Here is a 21546-nt window from a genome sequence, read left to right on the forward strand (position 1 = left end):
GGATAGGTGGATTTGTATTCCTATATTGTCCAGATGCTTCTTTCAATTTCTTATGCAGGTTGAAATCGTCATGTAGGCTCATAAGTCTTTCAATTTCCTGACATTGAGTATTTAGGTGATTATTTTTTGCGTTACGTATCTCCCTTTGAATTTCTCTATTTAGTTCCCAGTACTTTTCGTAATCTTTATTCTTAAATGCTCTTCTTTCATCCATTAGCTGCAGGATTTCTTGAGTCATCCAATTTTTGGTCTTTGGTTTTATAAAATTGCCTAGGGTGTTTCTGGCTATTGAGTTTATAGTATTCTTTACATTATTCCATATATTTTCTATATCTTCGCTGTCGACATTATTCAGCTCTGTATTTATTCTTGTACATACATCCGATTTTAGTGTTTGGTTTTGAAGTTTTCCTAAGTCAAGTTTTTTACTTTGTGCCTTTTTAGTAAAAGTTTTTAGTTTTATGCGTATCTTTGCCATTAAAAGGTTATGATCAGATGGTACATCAGCACTCGGATATGTTGTGGCCTTCCTTATTGATGAGCAGTGTCGCCTGTTGATAAGAATGAAGTCTATTTGGTTTCTAATGATGTTGCCAATTCTGTCTTGTGGAGATTTCCAAGTGTAGAGCTTTCTTGGCGGTAGAGTGAAAAGTGTATTTGCTATCTTCATGTTGAATTCTTGACAGAATTGAATGAGTCGTTCGCCTCTTTCATTTTTTTCGCCCAATCCATATCGTCCTGTAACACCAGTTACTTCACCTCTCCCTACTTTTGCATTAAAATCACCTTGGATGATATTTATATCATGGGGTTTTGTAAGTTTAACAAGACTTTCTATTTCCTCATAAAACATTTCTACTTCTTCATTGCTTCTGTCTGATGTGGGAGCATATACTTGAATTATATTGATGTTGAGCGGCCTTGCTTTTATTTTGATCATCATGGTCCTATCTGACTTTGGAAAAAATCCTACCTCGCTTTTGGAAATGTTCCCTCTAATGATAATCCCAACACCATTCCTATGATTCTTGTTCGAATTTCCAGAGAAGAAGATTTTGGCACCATGGGATACGAATTCCGAAACATTCGGCCACCAGGTTTCGCAAACACCTAGGATATCTATATTCAGTCTTTCCATTTCGGATATTGTGTTGCTTAATTTGCCTGACTCATAAAGGCTTCTAACATTCCAAGTACCAATGTTAAGCGTCTTTTTAGTTTTACCTCCGGGGATTCTTAGCACCCTCGAGTTACCGGAGATTGAGGGCCATATGTTTGTTTCTGCATTCATTGTAATATGGTTTTCAAGGGATAATACATCAGTGATTTCCCCTTATCTTCTGATGGGTTGTAAGTTTTCCGTCCTCGTTTCAGCCGCTCTTCTTAGAGTACAGACGCTGTTTGCAGCCGCCCACTGTGGAAACAGACACCGCTACCTGTTGGTCCGCGAGAGGTATTTGATTTCCCTCTTACCACCCATATCTGGGAAGCATTCCCCTATCCGCCACCTGGGGACGCGTCCTCTAGGGGTTACAGGCTCCCCCGAGGATTTTTTCTCTATAATTTTTAAAATTCGACGAAATTGTCTATGGAACATTTTTAGAATTTGGCTAAAAAAATTCTACAGACAATTTTGTCGAATTTTAAAAAAATTATCCAAAAAAAAATTTGGAAATTTAAATTAAATTTTTTCAAATTTTTGTCAAATTCTAAAAATTTTCCATAGACAATTTCGTCGAATTTTAAAAATTATTCAGAAAAAAATTTTGGATAATTTGTCATTGAATTATTTTTTTTTTTAATATCAACATAAATTTTCAATAGAAGACTTCTAAAATTTTAATTGAAATTTACGATAAAAAAAGTGTTTAAAATTGCCTTTGAAATTTTCAAATTACATTTTTTATAGAAAGTTTTAAAAATTTTATTTGAAATTTTGAATGAAAAATTATTAAAATTTTAATTATTTTTTTCTACTGGCATTTTGTAGGTTTCTAAAAAATGTCTATAGACAATTTTGTCGAATTTTAAAAAAATTATCCAGAAAAAATTTTTGGAAAATTAGATTCAATTTTTTATTGCAGGTTTTCAATTTTTTGTTAAATTCTAAAAATTTTCCATAGACAATTTCGTCGAATTTTAAAAAGTACCAAGAAAAAAAATTTTGGAATATAATTTTTCATTGACAGTTTTTTTTTTAAATATCAATAGAAGATTTTCAAAATTTCAGTTGAAATTTACGATAAAAAAAATGTTTAAAATTGTATTTGAAATTTTCAAACTAAATTCTTTTAGCAAGTTTCCAAAAATTTAGTCAAATTCTAAAAATTTTCCATAGACAATTTCGTCGAATTTTAAAAATTATACAGAAAAAATTTTGGAAAATAATTTGTCACTGAAAAAAATTTTTTAAATATCAACATAAAATTTAAATTAGCCAAATTCTAAAATTTTTCCACAGACAATTTTGTCGAATTTTAAAAAAATTATCCAGTAAAAAATTTTGGAAAATTAAATTAAATTTTTTCAAATTTTTGTCAAGTTCTAAACATTTTCCATAGACAATTTCGTCGAATTTTAAAAATTATCCAGAAAACAATTTTGGAAAATAATTTTTCATTGAAATTTTTTTTAACATCAACAGAAATTTTCAACAGAATACTTCCAAAATTTTAATTGAAATTTACGATAAGTCCCAATTTACATTGGGCGAGTTTACTTGCGGCAATTGTCATTTTGTAGGAGAGAGAGGTGAGGCATATGGTAATCCTTTGCCTCTCACCACCCCCTCTCACCTAGAAACTGACAATTGCCGCAAGTAAACTCGCCTAATGTAAATTGGGACTAAAAAAGTGTTTAAAATTGCCTTTGAAATTTTCAAATTACATTTTTTATAGAAAGTTTTTAAAATTTTATTTGAAATTTTGAATGAAAAATTATTAAAATTTTAATTCTTTTTTTCTACTGACATTTTGTAGGTTTCTAAAAAATCTGTATAGACAATTTTGTCGAATTTTAAAAAAATTATCCAGAAAAAATTTTTGGAAAATTAGATTAAATTTTTTATTGCAGGTTTTCAATTTTTTGTCAAATTCTAAAAATTTTCCATAGACAATTTCGTCGAATTTTAAAAAGTAACCAGAAAAAAAATTGTGGAATATAATTTTTCATTGACAGTTTTTTTTTTAAATTTCAGTTGAAATTTACGATAAAAAAATGTTTAAAATTGTATTTGAAATTTTCAAATTAAATTTTTTTAGCAAGTTTCCAAAAATTTAGTCAAATTCTAAAAATTTTCTATAGACAATTTCGATGAATTTTAAAAATTATCCAGAAAAAAAATTTGAAAAATAATTTTTCATTGATTTTTTTTTTTTAATATCAACAGAAATTTTCAATAGAAAACTTCCAAAATTTTAATTGAAATTTACGATTAAAAAAATTTTTAAAATTGCCTTTGAAATTTTCGAATTAAATTTTTTATATATGTATGTATTCAAAGTTTTGAAAATTCTATAAAATTTTTTTATAGCAGGTTTTCAAATTTTTTTCAAATTCTAAAAAATTTCCATAAACAATTTCGCCGAATTTTAAAAATTATCCAGAAAAAAGTTTGGAAAATAATTTTTCATTGAAAGTTTTTTTTTTTAAATATCAACAGAAGTTTTCAATAGAAAACTTCCAAAATTTTAATTGAAATTCACGATAAAAAAAATGTTTAAAATTGCCTTTGAAATTTTCAAATTAAATTTTTATAGCAAGTTTTCAAAATTTTAGTTGAAATTTTGAACGAAAAATTATTAAAATTTTAATTTCATTTTTCTATTGACATTTTTAGGTTTGGTCTTAAATTCGATTTTTTTTTTTTTGTATTAAAGTTTTCTACATAATTTCAAATTGTATATTAATTTTTTTATGTAAAATTTCAATTCAAAATTTATACCGACAAAAATGTTTAAATTTCATGAGTTTTCTACAGAAATTTTTAAAATGTCAATAAAATTTGCTATAGAAAATATTCAAATTTACTTATTTGAATTTCAATTCAATACTTTAAATAAAAATTCTAATTAAATAAATTTTAAGTACATTCCACTTTAAATAAAACTTGTTGTTTTAAAAATTTAAAAACAACAAAACCTGAGCTTGAGCTGAAGTTATTTTACAACAATAAAATAAGGCACATCTCAACAAAACTGCCAAAAGTGAATCTAAAAATTCGAAAGGAAAATATGTTGAACAGTTAACGAAAATTTTGTATAGAAATTTTTGAAAATTTCAACTGAAATTTTCTACGGAAAATTAAAAAAATTAAATTTTTAAAAAAATTTAAAATTTGATTTTTTTTCTACAAAAAATTAATATTCCAATTAAATTTGTATTAAAACTTCAATATATATATTTTTTTAATTAAAAATTTCAATTCAATTCAATTTTCAATAAAATTTTTTAGAAATTTTCAAAAAAAAAAAATGTAAATTGAAATTTTCTATAGAAAACTTTTAATGTTAAATAGCATACAAAGTTTTCAAAATTTTCAATGGAAAATTTTTAAAATTTCCAAAAGAAAATTTCCCAAAAATTTCAATTGAAATTTACGATAGAAAATTTTTAAAATTACTTTTGAAATTTAAAAATTAAATTTTTTACAGAAAATTTACAAAATTTTAGTTGAAAATTTTAAAGTAAAATTTTTAAAATTTTATTTCTATTTTAAAATTTAAAATTTCAATGACATTTTCTATGGAAAATCCTAATTTCAATGAAATTTTCAATAGAAATTTTTAATTTCAGTGAAATTTTCTACAGAAAATTCTGAAATTTACTTTTTGAATTGAAATTTTCACTATTTTAATTAAAAACACCAAACGAAAATTTGTGAAACATTTAATGAAAATTTTGTATAGATGTTTTTCAAAATATCAGCAGTAATTTTCAATAAATATTCTCCAAAATTTCAATTGAATTTTACAAAAGAAAATTTTTAAAACTGCTTTTGAAATTTTCAAATTATTTATAGATTTTTTTATTTTTTATAGAAAATTTTAGTTGAAATTTTCAATGAAAAATTTTTAAAATATTAATTCGAAATTCATTTTTTATAAGATTATTTAAAATTGTATTAAAGTTTTCTATATAATATTTTCCAAATGTATGTATATAAATTTTTATGTAAAATTTTCAAATGAAATTTTATACACAAAAAAAAGTTTAAATTACAATGAGAAATTTTTAAAATTTCAATAAAAATTCCTATAGAAAATTTTCAAATTTACTTATTTGAATTGAAATTTTTGAATATTTTAATTAAACATTTCAAAGAAAAATATGTTGAACTGATCAGTTAATGATTGGAATTGAAATAACGATTGAAATTTCCAATAGAATTGTTGAAAATTTCAAAATCATCATTGGAATTATTTTAAATTTTAACTGAAGTTTTCAAAATTTCTTTTGAATTTTTCTAATAATTTTCAATTTTTCTGTAGGAAATGTTGAAAATTTCAACTGAAATAATACATAACATTTTCTATGGAAAATAATCAAAATTGCAATTAAATTTTCTATAGAAAATTTTAAAATTGTAATTGAGATTTTCTAAAGAAAATTTTAAATTTTCTACAAAAAAATTAATATTTTTTTATTTTTAAATTTTTATAACTACATTTTTTTCAATTGAAATTTTCCACAGAAAATTTATGAAATTTTCAACAAAAAATTCTTTTGAAATTTTCAATAAAAAAAAAATAAATTAAAATTTTGAAAATTTCAACTGAAACTTTTTATGGAAAATTATCAAAATTACAATTAATTTTTCTTTAAAAAAGTTTTAAAATTGTAATTCAAAAAAAATTTTAAATTTCGAAAGGGAAAATTTTAAAATTTGAAATTTTCTACAAAAAATTAATATTCCATTTAAATTTGTATTAAAACTTGAATATATGTATATTTTTTCAATTGAAATTTTCTACGGGAAATTTATGGAATTTTCAAGAATTTTTTTTTTTTTGAAATTTTCGATAAAAAATTTAAATCGAAATTTTGTATAGAAAACTTTAAAATTATAAATAATTAATAACATTTTCTATAGAAAGTTTTCAAAATTTGCAATGGAAAATTTTTAAAATATCAATTGAAATTTTCAATAGGATGTTTTTAAAAATTTCAAATGAAATTTACGAACGAAAATTTTTTAAATTACATTTGAAATTTTCAAATTGAAAATTAAAAGAAAATTTTTTAAAATTTTAATTCTTTTTTCTTTGAATTTTTTTTTTTTTAATTTACAAAAAAAAAAATAAATTTCAATGGGTTTTTTGCAGAAAATTTAAAATTACTTTGAAATTTTCAAATTAATTTTTTTGTTGAAAATTTACAGAAAGAAAAATTTGTAAAATTTTAATTTTTCTTTCTATTGAAAATTTTTTAAGTTACAAAAAATTATTAAATTTTGAATGGGTTTTTAAAGAAAATTTTCAAATTTCAATGACATTTTCTATAGAAAATTCTAATTTCAATGAAATTTTCAATAGAAAAGTATCAAAACTTCAATTAAATTCTCTATAGGAATGTTTTAAAATTGTAATTGGTTTTTTATAAAAAATTTTCAAATTTTCAATAACATAATAATTTCCTGTTGAAAATTTAAAATTGAAATGTATAAATTTCAATTGAAATATTTTCTAGAAAATTTTCAAAATTGCAACTGAAATTTTTAAAATTCCAAGTGACCTTCTTTAAATTACAATTGAAATTTTTAAAATTTCAACGAGAATTTCAAAATTTCTCCTGAATTTTCAATATAAAATTTTAAAAATATCTACTGAATTTTTTTAAATTAAATTTTAGGTAGAACATTTTCAAAATTATATTGAATTTTCAATAAAAAATGTTTAAAATTTCAATTGAATTTTCAGTAAAAAATTTTAAAAATTTATGTTGAATTTTCAGTAGAACATTTTCTTCTTCTTCTTTTATTTGCCCATCCGTTGTTCGGATATAAGCGATCATACATTAAATCGTTTTACAATAATTATATTACATTTCAGAATATATAAATATTTTCTTATATATATTTTTGTTGTTTATATTGTCGGCAGTTCTCTATTTTTGGCCGCCCTAAACAAGTTCCTTTCGTCATCGTAGCCAGTCCAATCTTGAATATTTTTAAGCCAGGAGATTTCTCTTCTTCCTCTACTGGGTCTTCCTTCAATTTTCCCTTTGAGAATTGTTTGGATAAGTCGGTATTTATCATTTCTCATTATGTGGCCGAAATATGAGATTTTCCTATTTTTTATCGTTTTAATCAATTGTCGATCCACGTTCATTCTTCTTAAAACTTCATTGTTAGTTACTCGATCGGTCCAGGGTATTTTTAAGATTCTTCTATAGATCCATAGTTCAAATGCCTCTAGTTTTTTTTCATCTTTGGCTTTAATTGTCCATGTCTCGGCTGCATATAGTAGTACAGACCATACGTAACATTTCACAAATCTAACTTTTGTTTGAAGCCCGATATCATGACTTGTTAGTAATTTATTGTATTTATAAAATGCTCCTCTGGCCATCTCTATTCGACATCGAATTTCATGTGATATGTCCCATTTGTCATTTATCAATACTCCCAAATATTTGAAGGTAGTTACTTTTCCAATTTCTGTGTTATGGATTGTCAGCGATGTGTTATTATATGTGTTCTTTCTACTGATAATCATGTATTTTGTTTTTGTGATGTTAATTTTAAGCCCATATAATTCGCTTACCGTTGTAAGTTTGTCTATTGCTTTTTGTAGGCCATTTAGACTGCTTGCTAGAATTGTCGTATCGTCTGCATATCGTATGTTATTTATAAGAACACCATTTGTTCGTATTCCCATTTTCTCGTTTTGCAAGGCCTCCGTGAATATTTTTTGGGAGTAAATATTGAATAAAAGAGGCGATAATATACAGCCCTGCCTGACGCCCATTGATATTGCGATTTCGTCGGTGAGTTCGCCGTTAACATCAATGCATGCATTTTGGTTCCAGTATAGATTTTTTATACATTGAATTTCTTTCCCATCTATCCCAATTGATAGTAGTATATCGATTAACTTGTGGTGCTGGACAGTATCGAAAGCTTTCGCATAATCTATGAAACATATAAAAACGTCTTTTTGCACTTCACGACAGTTTTGGATCAGCGAATGTATGCTTAGTAGCGCTTCTCTGGTACCCATTCCTTCTTTGAAACCAAATTGTGACTTGCCCATATGAAGTTCGCATTTTGCATAAATTCTTCTATGGATAATTTTCAGGAAGATTTTTAGGGTGTGGTTCATTAAACTTATAAGCATTTTCAAAATTTCTATTGAATTTTAATATTTTAATTAAAATGTTCAAAATTCAACGGCCAAATATCCGATAATGTATAAAGACGCATTTGCATTTGAAAAACGAAAAGTTCTAGGACAGAGAAGCCATTCCACAGCCTGAAGATCTGCTCAACTAACAGCGAAACCAGGTCACGTAATTTGGTGACTCTGTGGGTTCCAGTCCTTGGCTTTCCCTTTTTCACTTGCAAAAAATTTCCGATCATCAAGTTTTATTCTAAACGTGAAAATTAATAAAAATTATTAAAAATGATCTTCGCCCTAACAGGCAAAATTTCAAAAAAGTTCAAAATTTTAATTCAATTGAAATTTTCTATCTACATACGATTTCAAAATGTCAATCAAACGTTTCTGTATAAATTTTTAAAATTTCAGGGAAGTTTTCTACAGAAATTTTCAAAATTTCTATCGAATTGCCAATAAAAAAAAATTCAAAATATCTATTGAAATCGTGTATAGAAAATTTTTAAAATTTCAATTAAATTTTCAATAGAAATTTTTCAAAAATTTCTTTTGAATTTTCAATAGAAAATGATTTTGAACAATTGAATTTTCAATAAAAAAATTTCAAAATTTTTATTAATATATTCAAAATTTCAATTGATATTTTCTATAGAAGACTTTAAAATTTCAACGACATTTTGTTAGAAATTTTCGAAATTTTAAAATTTCGTCTAAGTTTCTTATTGAGATTTTCGGAATTTCCATTTATAATTTTGAAAATTTTCAATTGAAATTTGAAAATAGCAAATATTCAAAATATCAATTGAAATTTTCCAGAAATTACATTTAAAAAAAAATCAAAATTAAATTTTTTAATTGCAATTTTCTATAGAAAAATATTAAAAATTTAATTGAAATTTTATTTTTAAAATGTAAATTAAATTTTCTATAGAAAATTTTAAAATTTCAATAAAATTTGTATAAACGGTTGAGTGGGTTTGCATGTGTTCAGGAGCACCTTTGATTTCCATATATCTCAGCAAAAGTAAGCTCTGGTTGCTCTACAGACAGAAGACCACTCAGCGGTCGTCTATAGGCAGAAGACCATAACGGGACCTCTTGATGCTTACATAAGGAAATCAACCAATTCCTTTTTTTCTCGCAGTTAATGAACTTGACGCCTGACCGTCGATCTGATTTATATCGGCTGAGATGAGGATGTCTCTGTGATGATTTTCGATTAGCAATCAATGACCTTTACCGATACACCCATTGATCGCAACCCTTGGATCATTCGGGATCAAGCGTCGGACAGCTTTATCAATATGTTCGAATTAGATGAGAAAGGTTCCTGCGAAGAACTGGACGTCTTACTGGACCTGGTTGTCTTCACAGACGTACAGGGTTGCTGAACAAATGGACTGACTGATTTTCTCATTAACCTTCATCTGATAGACCGCCTGTGACTGTGCCGACTTATTCGCAGCAACCTGCTGTTTCTCAGACTACCTCATTCTCTTCACTACCGACTTCGGTTAAAAAACTTCTCCGATGATTTGGGATGTAGTATTTTGGCTAGAGGGAGAGACAAGGGGATCACTATTGTCCATAGCTTTTTTTCTCAATTTTGGCAACCCTAGTCCACAGATCTATAAAGAGGAATAAAACAACAACCATCAAAACGTCCATGTTAGGCAAATATGTACACTTCTAGATGAGGACATAGGCACGCATAGCTCCCTCTGTCTGTGGCTTTGTGTGTGCATAAATGAATAATATTTTTGGTCGGTTGTTGTTTGTTCTATCGGTCGCTTAGCTGGCTACTGCTAAGCTATTTGTCTGCTAGACTCTATGTCTGTCTATTGGTACGTCTGCTGGAGCACACATTTGCTGCCTCTATGCGATGGGTCCGTTCATGTTCATGTTTCAAAGTTGTTCACAAATGAACACCCAGGCAAGTGGAGAGGACGGACGGACACAATGTGTGTAGTCAAGTATTGTTGTAATTAAACATTAATTCACAACAGCAACAACAACAGATACTGAAAATATAAACATAGCACCACAACAACAAACATGCAATTTTTCTATAGAATCTCTGGTCTTTTGTTTTTATTGCTGTCCGGGAATTTGGTTTACGTTTTTTTTGGTAATAATTATCCAAGGCAATTATTTTATAGCTTCTTTCCTTCCATTTGAACGGGTTTGTTCAGGAGGCGGTGGGAGGGCTATTCTGTTGAAAACGGTTTTAATTGTTGATATCGGAAATTATTATTTTGAATGTGGAATTTATTACCACCTTGAATGGTTTGTTGGCTACTTTAGCACCTTGAGGTCTCTTTGGTTGCCCCTGAAAAACCTTAAAAAATCCACGCCTTGTGGCCTTTGGTCTTTATGGTTGCCAGTAAAAATACTTAAAAAAACCAACCCTTGTGGCCTTTGGTCTTTATGGTTGCCAGTAAAAATACTTAAAAAATCCACGTCATTGGTTGCCCCAAAAATACTTAAAAAATCCACGCCTTGTGGCCTCTTTGGTTGCCCCAAAAATCCTTAAAAAATCCACGACTTGTGGCCTCTTTGGTTACCCCTGAAAAACCTTAAAAATCCACGCTTTGTGGCCTCTTGGGTTGGCCCTGGAAAACCTTAAAAAATACACGCCTTGTGGCCTCTTTGGTTGTCCCTGATAAACCTTAAAAAATACACGTCGTGTGGCCTCTTTGGTTGTCCCTGATAAACCTTAGAAAATGCACGCCTTGTGGCCTCTTTGGTTCCGCCTAAAAATCCTTAAAAAATCCACGCCTTGTGGCCTCTTTGGTTGCCTCTAAAAATCCTTAAAAAATCCACGCCTTGTGGCCTCTTTAGTTGCCTTTAAAAATCCTTAAAAAATCCACGCCTTGTGGCCTCTTTGGTTGCCTTTAAAAATCCTTAAAAAATCCACGCCTTGTGGCCTCTTTGGTTGCCTTTAAAAATCCACGCCTTGTGGCCTCTTTGGTTGCCCCTGAAAAAGCTTAAAAAATCCACGCCTTGTGGCCTCTTTGGTTGCCCCAAAAATACTTAAAAAATCCACGCCTTGTGGCCTCTTTGGTTGCTTCTAAACGTCCTTAAAAATTCCACGCCTTGTGGCCTTTTTGGTTGCTCCTAAACGTCCATAAAAATTCACGCCTTGTGGCCTCTTTGGTAGCTCCCAAACATCCTTAAAAAATCCACGCCTTGTGGCCTCTTTTAGGGGGTCTTCTATATGTATAAGACACCCTTACGGAGTTATTCTGTCTATAGAATATCCGTTTAGGAGGTCTTCTATCTGTGGAAGACATCTTTATTAGTACTTCTATCTAAAGAAGGCGACTTTCGAAGATCTTCTTTGTATACTAGACGACTTAAGGAATTCTTCTATTTATTCCAGTCACCTTTGGTAGGTCTTCTACTTATAGAACTCCCCTTTAGTATGACTTTAAGAGATCATCTATCCATAAAAAAGTGTCTTGACATAACTCCCAAATTAGTTTTGATCCTCCTTAAATATTCAAACTGTTCTTTTTCAAGCTTTATTCTAACTGCTTTTCCTTTTTTTCTCCTCTTTATTTCCAGTTACCTGTTGCCGAGAAACGTGTCGATGATGATATGGTGGGTGATAATGAAATTAATACCGAAAACAGTATAGATAATGATGGCGGCGGCGGCGGTGGTGGTGGTGTCATTGGGGCTGGAGGCGCTGGTGCAGCCAATCGAGATGATGATGCCCTGGTGGGACAAATTGGTCATGGCTTTGTAACTGGTGGCATTTCAGCTACTTATCGCAGCACAATGCTACGCAAATGGTATTCAGCACCAACGGTGCGAGAACAAAAAGGCAAACCAGGTGAATTGGGAAAACCCGTGAAAATTCCCCAGGAAATGAAAGAATTGGCCAAAGAGAAATTCAAAGAGAATCAATTCAATTTGGTTGCCAGCGATTTGATATCATTGAATCGTTCACTTACCGATGTCAGACATGAAAAGTAAGTAAATTTCACTTTGGACACAAGTTTTGAATAAATAAACAAAAAGCCAATATTCGTTTTCATTTCTAATTCGTTTTTCCTTTCTTGCAGCTGTAAAAAGAAACATTATCCTTCAAAACTGCCAACCACCTCCATAGTTATAGTTTTCCACAATGAAGCCTGGTCAACGTTGTTGCGTACCGTCTGGAGTGTGATAAATCGTTCGCCACGTTCACTTTTGAAAGAAATCATTCTGGTCGATGATGCAAGTGAAAGAGGTTTGTTAAAGAATACAAAAAAAAACGAATACAAAGAAAAAAGCGACAGCGACTAGTGCTGCTGTCATAGCTTAAGCACTTTGTTTTCTGTTTGTCACCAAGTTAAAGTGTCGGGTCTTTAGTTAGATTTCTTTCGAGTGATAAATTGCATTATTGTGTGTGTCCCTTTTTTCTTCATCATATTTTTTGCAAAGCTATTTTTATATTTTAAAAGAGGGAGTTTTGTGGGGGTCGTGTGATAAGTTATGTGAAAATGTATGTGCAAAGTGTACGTTTATAGAGATAGCACTGTTTTTATTTCATGTGCTGAAAACCCCTAGGGCAAAGTTTGCTGAGTAATCCAGCTTCTTCTAAAACCTCTTCTTTACAAGATTCCACATCACATTTATCAAATGTGATCTATAAATGGCACCGTATGTGTTAAACACCGTGTTCCATACGGTAATACGAAGTAAAAGAAATAATAGGAAAACACTCGTTAATATGCGAGAAGTCTCCTTCTCCTGTTCCATCTGAGATGTTCATGGTAAATATTTTCTGTTCTGCCATAACTTATCACACAACCCTCGTCACACTTTGCATCCCGAGTTTTTGTAAAGCAATACATTTATTATCTTAATATTATTTTTCATTCGTTTTGTTTTTCGTGTCTCCATTGCTGCTGCTGCTGTGGCTGTTGAATTAACTCTCTCCCTCTCTCTCCTCCATTGCAGATTATCTGGGTAAAAAATTGGAAGAATATGTTGCAACACTACCCGTGCACACATTTGTTTTGCGTACACAAAAACGTTCCGGTCTAATACGTGCTCGTTTATTAGGTGCTGAACATGTGACGGTATGTATGAAATGTATTTGTTTTTTTTTCTTTAAATATAGTATTTATTTACTCTGCTCTGTAGCAAGGGTTAAGTTTCTTTAATTACATTCTGCATTAGTCATCTTTACCACCACAATTTCTTTCAGAAAGGGTCTATTTAAACACTCTTTCTTTCAGAAAGGGTCTATTTAAACACTCTTTCTTTCAGAAAGGGTCTATTTAAACACTCTTTCTTTCAGGAAGGGTCTGTAGAAGCACCCTCTCTTTCAGAAAGGGTCTGTGGAAGCACCCTCTCTTTCAGAAAGGGTCTGTAGAAGCACCCTCTCTTTCCGAAAGGGTCCATAGAGGCTCCCTCTCTTTCAGAAAGGGTCTATAGAAGCACCCTTTCTTTCAGGAAGGGTCTATAGAAGCACCCTTTCTTTCAGGGAGGGTTTATAGAAGCACGCTTTCTTTCAGGAAGGGTCTATAGAAGCACCCTTTCTTTCAGGAAGGGTCTATAGAAGCACCCTTTCTTTCAGGAAGGGTCTATAGAAGCACCCTTTCCCTCAGAAAGGGTCGATAGAAGCACCCTTTCCCTCAGAAAGGGTCTATAGAAGCACCCTTTCCCTCAGAAAGGGTCTATAGAAGCACCCTTGATTGATCACAATGGACCGGAAGGTCTACGAGTGACGCAGTCACAATTAGTGACTGCACATCCACTAACCTAACCTAGAAGCACCCTTTCCCTCAGAAAGGGTCCATAGAAGCACCCTTCCTTCAGAAAGGGTCTATAGAAGCAACCTTTCATTCAGAAAGGTTCTATAGAAAAGGTATATAGAAGCACCCTTTCTTTCAGAAATGGTCTATAGAAGCACCCTTCCTTCAAAAAGGGTCCATAGAAGCAACCTTTCTTTCAGAAAGGGTCTATAGAAGCAATCTTTCTTGCAAAAAGCGTCTCTATAAGCACCCTTTCTTTTAGAAATGGTCTATTGAAGCACCCTTTCTTTTAGAAATGGTCTATAGAAGCACCCTTTTTTCGGAAGGGTATACTGAAGCAACCTTTCTTTCAGAAAGGGTCTATAGAAGCACCTTTTCTTTTAGAAATGGTCTATAGAAGCACCCTTTCTTTCGTAAAGGGTCTATAGGAGCACCCTTTCTTTCGTAAAGGGTCTATAGGAGCACCCTTTCTTTCGTAAAGGGTCTATAGAAGCACCCTTTCTTTCGTAAAGGGTCTATAGAAGCACCCTTTCTTTCGTAAAGGGTCTATAGAAGCACCCTTTCTTTCGTAAAGGGTCTATAGAAGCACCCTTTCTTTCGTAAAGGGTCTATAGAAGCACCCTTTCTTTCGTAAAGGGTCTATAGAAGCACCCTTTCTTTCGTAAAGGGTCTATAGAAGCACCCTTTCTTTCGTAAAGGGTCTATAGAAGCACCCTTTCTTTCGTAAAGGGTCTATAGAAGCACCATTTCTTTCAGGAAGGGTCTATAGAAGCACCCTTTCTTTCGTAAAGGGTCTATAGAAGCACCCTTTCTTTCGTAAAGGGTCTATAGAAGCACCCTTTCTTTCGTAAAGGGTCTATAGAAGCACCCTTTCTTTCGTAAAGGGTCTATAGAAGCACCCTTTCTTTCGTAAAGGGTCTATAGAAGCACCCTTTCTTTCGTAAAGGGTCTATAGAAGCACCCTTTCTTTCGTAAAGGGTCTATAGAAGCACCCTTTCTTTCGTAAAGGGTCTATAGAAGCACCCTTTCTTTCGTAAAGGGTCTATAGAAGCACCCTTTCTTTCGTAAAGGGTCTATAGAAGCACCCTTTCTTTCGTAAAGGGTCTATAGAAGCACCCTTTCTTTCGTAAAGGGTCTATAGAAGCACCCTTTCTTTCGTAAAGGGTCTATAGAAGCACCCTTTCTTTCGTAAAGGGTCTATAGAAGCACCCTTTCTTTCGTAAAGGGTCTATAGAAGCACCCTTTCTTTCGTAAAGGGTCTATAGAAGCACCCTTTCTTTCGTAAAGGGTCTATAGAAGCACCCTTTCTTTCGTAAAGGGTCTATAGAAGCACCCTTTCTTTCGTAAAGGGTCTATAGAAGCACCCTTTCTTTCGTAAAGGGTCTATAGAAGCACCCTTTCTTTCGTAAAGGGTCTATAGAAGCACCCTTTCTTTCGTAAAGGGTCTATAGAAGCACCCTTTCTTTCGTAAAGGGTCTATAGAAGCACCCTTTCTTTCGTAAAGGGTCTATAGAAGCACCCTTTCTTTCGTAAAGGGTCTATAGAAGCACCCTTTCTTTCGTAAAGGGTCTATAGAAGCACCCTTTCTTTCGTAAAGGGTCTATAGAAGCACCCTTTCTTTCGTAAAGGGTCTATAGAAGCACCCTTTCTTTCGTAAAGGGTCTATAGAAGCACCCTTTCTTTCGTAAAGGGTCTATAGAAACACCCTTTCTTTCGTAAAGGGTCTATAGAAGCACCCTTTCTTTCGTAAAGGGTCTATAGAAGCACCCTTTCTTTCGTAAAGGGTCTATAGAAGCACCCTTTCTTTCGTAAAGGGTCTATAGAAGCACCCTTTCTTTCGTAAAGGGTCTATAGAAGCACCATTTCTTTCAGGAAGGGTCTATAGAAGCACCCTTTCTTTCGTAAAGGGTCTATAGAAGCACCCTTTCTTTCGTAAAGGGTCTATAGAAGCACCATTTCTTTCAGGAAGGGTCTATAGAAGCACCCTTTCTTTCGTAAAGGGTCTATAGAAGCACCCTTTCTTTCGTAAAGGGTCTATAGGAGCACCCTTTCTTTCGTAAAGGGTCTATAGAAGCACCCTTTCTTTCGTAAAGGGTCTATAGAAGCACCCTTTTTTTCGTAAAGGGTCTATAGAAGCACCCTTTCTTTCGTAAAGGGTCTATAGAAGCACCCTTTCTTTCGTAAAGGGTCTATAGAAGCACCCTTTCTTTCGTAAAGGGTCTATAGAAGCACCATTTCTTTCAGGAAGGGTCTATAGAAGCACCCTTTCTTTCGTAAAGGGTCTATAGAAGCACCCTTTCTTTCGTAAAGGGTCTATAGAAGCACCCTTTCTTTCGTAAAGGGTCTATAGAAGCACCCTTTCTTTCGTAAAGGGTCTATAGAAGCACCCTTTCTTTCGTAAAGGGTCTATAGAAGCACCATTTCTTTCAGGAAGGGTCTATAGAAGCACCCTTTCTTTCGTAAAGGGTCTATAGAAGCACCCTTTCTTTCGTAAAGGGTCTATAGAAGCACCCTTTCTTTCGTAAAGGGTCTATAGAAGCACCCTTTCTTTCGTAAAGGGTCTATAGAAGCACCCTTTCTTTCGTAAAGGGTCTATAGAAGCACCCTTTCTTTCGTAAAGGGTCTATAGAAGCACCCTTTCTTTCGTAAAGGGTCTATAGAAGCACCCTTTCTTTCGTAAAGGGTCTATAGAAGCACCCTTTCTTTCGTAAAGGGTCTATAGAAGCACCCTTTCTTTCGTAAAGGGTCTATAGAAGCACCCTTTCTTTCGTAAAGGGTCTATAGAAGCACCCTTTCTTTCGTAAAGGGTCTATAGAAGCACCCTTTCTTTCGTAAAGGGTCTATAGAAGCACCCTTTCTTTCGTAAAGGGTCTATAGAAGCACCCTTTCTTTCGTAAAGGGTCTATAGAAGCACCCTTTCTTTCGTAAAGGGTCTATAGAAGCACCCTTTCTTTCGTAAAGGGTCTATAGAAGCACCCTTTCTTTCGTAAAGGGTCTATAGAAGCACCCTTTCTTTCGTAAAGGGTCTATAGAAGCACCCTTTCTTTCGTAAAGGGTCTATAGAAGCACCCTTTCTTTCGTAAAGGGTCTATAGAAGCACCCTTTCTTTCGTAAAGGGTCTATAGAAGCACCCTTTCTTTCGTAAAGGGTCTATAGAAGCACCCTTTCTTTCGTAAAGGGTCTATAGAAGCACCCTTTCTTTCGTAAAGGGTCTATAGAAGCACCCTTTCTTTCGTAAAGGGTCTATAGAAGCACCCTTTCTTTCGTAAAGGGTCTATAGAAGCACCCTTTCTTTCGTAAAGGGTCTATAGAAACACCCTTTCTTTCGTAAAGGGTCTATAGAAGCACCCTTTCTTTCGTAAAGGGTCTATAGAAGCACCCTTTCTTTCGTAAAGGGTCTATAGAAGCACCCTTTCTTTCGTAAAGGGTCTATAGAAGCACCCTTTCTTTCGTAAAGGGTCTATAGAAGCACCCTTTCTTTCGTAAAGGGTCTATAGAAGCACCATTTCTTTCAGGAAGGGTCTATAGAAGCACCCTTTCTTTCGTAAAGGGTCTATAGAAGCACCATTTCTTTCAGGAAGGGTCTATAGAAGCACCCTTTCTTTCGTAAAGGGTCTATAGGAGCACCCTTTCTTTCGTAAAGGGTCTATAGAAGCACCATTTCTTTCAGGAAGGGTCTATAGAAGCACCCTTTCTTTCGTAAAGGGTCTATAGAAGCACCCTTTCTTTCGTAAAGGGTCTATAGAAGCACCCTTTCTTTCGTAAAGGGTCTATAGAAGCACCCTTTCTTTCGTAAAGGGTCTATAGAAGCACCCTTTCTTTCGTAAAGGGTCTATAGAAGCACCCTTTCTTTCGTAAAGGGTCTATAGAAGCACCCTTTCTTTCGTAAAGGGTCTATAGAAGCACCCTTTCTTTCGTAAAGGGTCTATAGAAGCACCATTTCTTTCAGGAAGGGTCTATAGAAGCACCCTTTCTTTCGTAAAGGGTCTATAGAAGCACCCTTTCTTTCGTAAAGGGTCTATAGAAGCACCATTTCTTTCAGGAAGGGTCTATAGAAGCACCCTTTCTTTCGTAAAGGGTCTATAGAAGCACCCTTTCTTTCGTAAAGGGTCTATAGAAGCACCCTTTCTTTCGTAAAGGGTCTATAGGAGAACCCTTTCTTTCGTAAAGGGTCTATAGAAGCACCCTTTCTTTTGTAAAGGGTCTATAGAAGCACCCTTTCTTTCGTAAAGGGTCTATAGAAGCACCCTTTCTTTCGTAAAGGGTCTATAGAAGCACCCTTTCTTTCGTAAAGGGTCTATAGAAGCACCCTTTCTTTCGTAAAGGGTCTATAGAAGCACCCTTTCTTTCGTAAAGGGTCTATAGAAGCACCCTTTTTTTCGTAAAGGGTCTATAGAAGCACCCTTTCTTTCGTAAAGGGTCTATAGAAGCACCCTTTCTTTCGTAAAGGGTCTATAGAAGCACCCTTTCTTTCGTAAAGGGTCTATAGAAGCACCATTTCTTTCAGGAAGGGTCTATAGAAGCACCCTTTCTTTCGTAAAGGGTCTATAGAAGCACCCTTTCTTTCGTAAAGGGTCTATAGAAGCACCCTTTCTTTCGTAAAGGGTCTATAGAAGCACCCTTTCTTTCGTAAAGGGTCTATAGAAGCACCCTTTCTTTCGTAAAGGGTCTATAGAAGCACCATTTCTTTCAGGAAGGGTCTATAGAAGCACCCTTTCTTTCGTAAAGGGTCTATAGAAGCACCCTTTCTTTCGTAAAGGGTCTATAGGAGCACCCTTTCTTTCGTAAAGGGTCTATAGAAGCATTTTTTTTTTTCAGAATGGGTCTCTAGAAGCACCCTTTCTTTCCGAATGGGTCTTTAGAAGCACCGTTTCCTTCAGAAAGGTTCTATAGAAGCACCCTTTCTTTCGGAAAGGGTCTATAGAAGCACCCTTTCTTTCCGAAAGGGTGTAAGCACCCTTTCTTTTAGAAAGGGTCTATAGAAGCACCCTTTCTTTCCGAAAGGGTGTAAGCACCCTTTCTTTTAGAAAGGGTCTATAGAAGCACCCTTCCTTCAGAAAGGGTCTACAGAAGCAACCTTTCTTTCAGAAATCGTCTATAGAAGCACCCTTCCTTTCAGAAAGGGTCTACAGAAGCAACTTTTCTTTCAGGAAGCGTCTATAGAAGCACCCTTTCTTTCGTAAAGGGTCTATAGAAGCACCCTTTCTTTCGTAAAGGGTCTATAGAAGCACCCTTTCTTTCGTAAAGGGTCTATAGAAGCACCCTTTCTTTCGTAAAGGGTCTATAGAAGCACCCTTTCTTTCGTAAAGGGTCTATAGAAGCACCCTTTCTTTCGTAAAGGGTCTATAGAAGCACCCTTTCTTTCGTAAAGGGTCTATAGAAGCACCCTTTCTTTCGTAAAGGGTCTATAGAAGCACCCTTTCTTTCGTAAAGGGTCTATAGAAGCACCCTTTCTTTCGTAAAGGGTCTATAGAAGCACCCTTTCTTTCGTAAAGGGTCTATAGAAGCACCCTTTCTTTCGTAAAGGGTCTATAGAAGCACCCTTTCTTTCGTAAAGGGTCTATAGAAGCACGCTTTCTTTCGTAAAGGGTCTATAGAAGCACCCTTTCTTTCGTAAAGGGTCTATAGAAGCACCCTTTCTTTCGTAAAGGGTCTATAGAAGCACCCTTTCTTTCGTAAAGGGTCTATAGAAACACCCTTTCTTTCGTAAAGGGTCTATAGAAGCACCCTTTCTTTCGTAAAGGGTCTATAGAAGCACCCTTTCTTTCGTAAAGGGTCTATAGAAGCACCCTTTCTTTCGTAAAGGGTCTATAGAAGCACCCTTTTTTTCGTAAAGGGTCTATAGAAGCACCCTTTCTTTCGTAAAGGGTGTATAGAAGCACCCTTTCTTTCGTAAAGGGTCTATAGAAGCACCATTTCTTTCAGGAAGGGTCTATAGAAGCACCCTTTCTTTCGTAAAGGGTCTATAGAAGCACCCTTTCTTTCGTAAAAGGTCTATAGAAGCACCCTTTCTTTCGTAAAGGGTCTATAGAAGCACCCTTTCTTTCGTAAAGGGTCTATAGAAGCACCATTTCTTTCAGGAAGGGTCTATAGAAGCACCCTTTCTTTCGTAAAGGGTCTATAGAAGCACCCTTTCTTTCGTAAAGGGTCTATAGAAGCACCCTTTCTTTCGTAAAGGGTCTATAGAAGCACCCTTTTTTTCGTAAAGGGTCTATAGAAGCACCCTTTCTTTCGTAAAGGGTCTATAGAAGCACCCTTTCTTTCGTAAAGGGTCTATAGAAGCACCCTTTCTTTCGTAAAGGGTCTATAGAAGCACCATTTCTTTCAGGAAGGGTCTATAGAAGCACCCTTTCTTTCGTAAAGGGTCTATAGAAGCACCCTTTCTTTCGTAAAGGGTCTATAGAAGCACCCTTTCTTTCGTAAAGGGTCTATAGAAGCACCCTTTCTTTCGTAAAGGGTCTATAGAAGCACCCTTTCTTTCGTAAAGGGTCTATAGAAGCACCCTTTCTTTCGTAAAGGGTCTATAGAAGCACCCTTTCTTTCGTAAAGGGTCTATAGAAGCACCCTTTCTTTCGTAAAGGGTCTATAGAAGCACCATTTCTTTCAGGAAGGGTCTATAGAAGCACCCTTTCTTTCGTAAAGGGTCTATAGAAGCACCCTTTCTTTCGTAAAGGGTCTATAGGAGCACCCTTTCTTTCGTAAAGGGTCTATAGAAGCATCCTTTCTTTCAGAATGGGTCTCTAGAAGCACCCTTTCTTTCCGAATGGGTCTTTAGAAGCACCGTTTCCTTCAGAAAGGTTCTATAGAAGCACCCTTTCTTTCGGAAAGGGTCTATAGAAGCACCCTTTCTTTCCGAAAGGGTGTAAGCACCCTTTCTTTTAGAAAGGGTCTATAGAAGCACCCTTTCTTTCCGAAAGGGTGTAAGCACCCTTTCTTTTAGAAAGGGTCTATAGAAGCACCCTTCCTTCAGAAAGGGTCTACAGAAGCAACCTTTCTTTCAGAAATCGTCTATAGAAGCACCCTTCCTTTCAGAAAGGGTCTACAGAAGCAACTTTTCTTTAAGGAAGCGTCTATAGAAGCACCCTTTCTTGCAAAAAGCGTCTATAGAAGCACCATTTATTTCGGAAAGGGTCTCTAGAAGCACCATTTCTTTCGGAAAGGGTCTCTAGAAGCACCATTTCTTTCGGAAAGGGTCTCTAGAAGCACCCTTTCTTTCAGAAATGGTCTATAGAAGCACCCTTTCTTTCAGAGAGGGTCTAAAGGAGCACCCTTTCTTTTAGAAAGGGAGTAAAGGAGCACCCTTTCTTTTAGAAAGGGTCTAATGGAGCACCCTTTCTTTTAGAAAGGGTCTAAAGGAGCACCCTTTCTTTTATAAAGTGTCTAAAGGAGCACCCTTTCTTTTAGAAAGGGTCTAAAGGGGCACCCTTTCTTTTAGAAAGGAGCACCCCTTTCTGCAGAAA

General features: G+C 33.8%; 1 protein-coding gene across 7 annotated transcripts in view; it reads left to right on the forward strand.

Moving 5' to 3' along the window:
- Pgant5 (polypeptide N-acetylgalactosaminyltransferase 5) overlaps window positions 1-21546 on the forward strand; it is a 299665-nt gene that overhangs the window by 231215 nt on the left and 46904 nt on the right. For all 7 annotated transcript variants that reach the window (XM_073970570.1, XM_073970567.1, XM_073970568.1 and 4 more), the window contains 3 exons: window positions 11904-12313; window positions 12407-12573; window positions 13287-13408. In XM_073970570.1, coding sequence (XP_073826671.1) covers window positions 11904-12313; window positions 12407-12573; window positions 13287-13408 — 699 coding nt within the window. The remainder of the gene's footprint in view (window positions 1-11903; window positions 12314-12406; window positions 12574-13286; window positions 13409-21546) is intronic.

This window comes from Musca autumnalis, unplaced genomic scaffold (assembly GCF_047663935.1).
Source record: "Musca autumnalis isolate F117 unplaced genomic scaffold, ASM4766393v1 scaffold_2, whole genome shotgun sequence".
NCBI lineage: Eukaryota > Metazoa > Arthropoda > Insecta > Diptera > Muscidae > Musca > Musca autumnalis.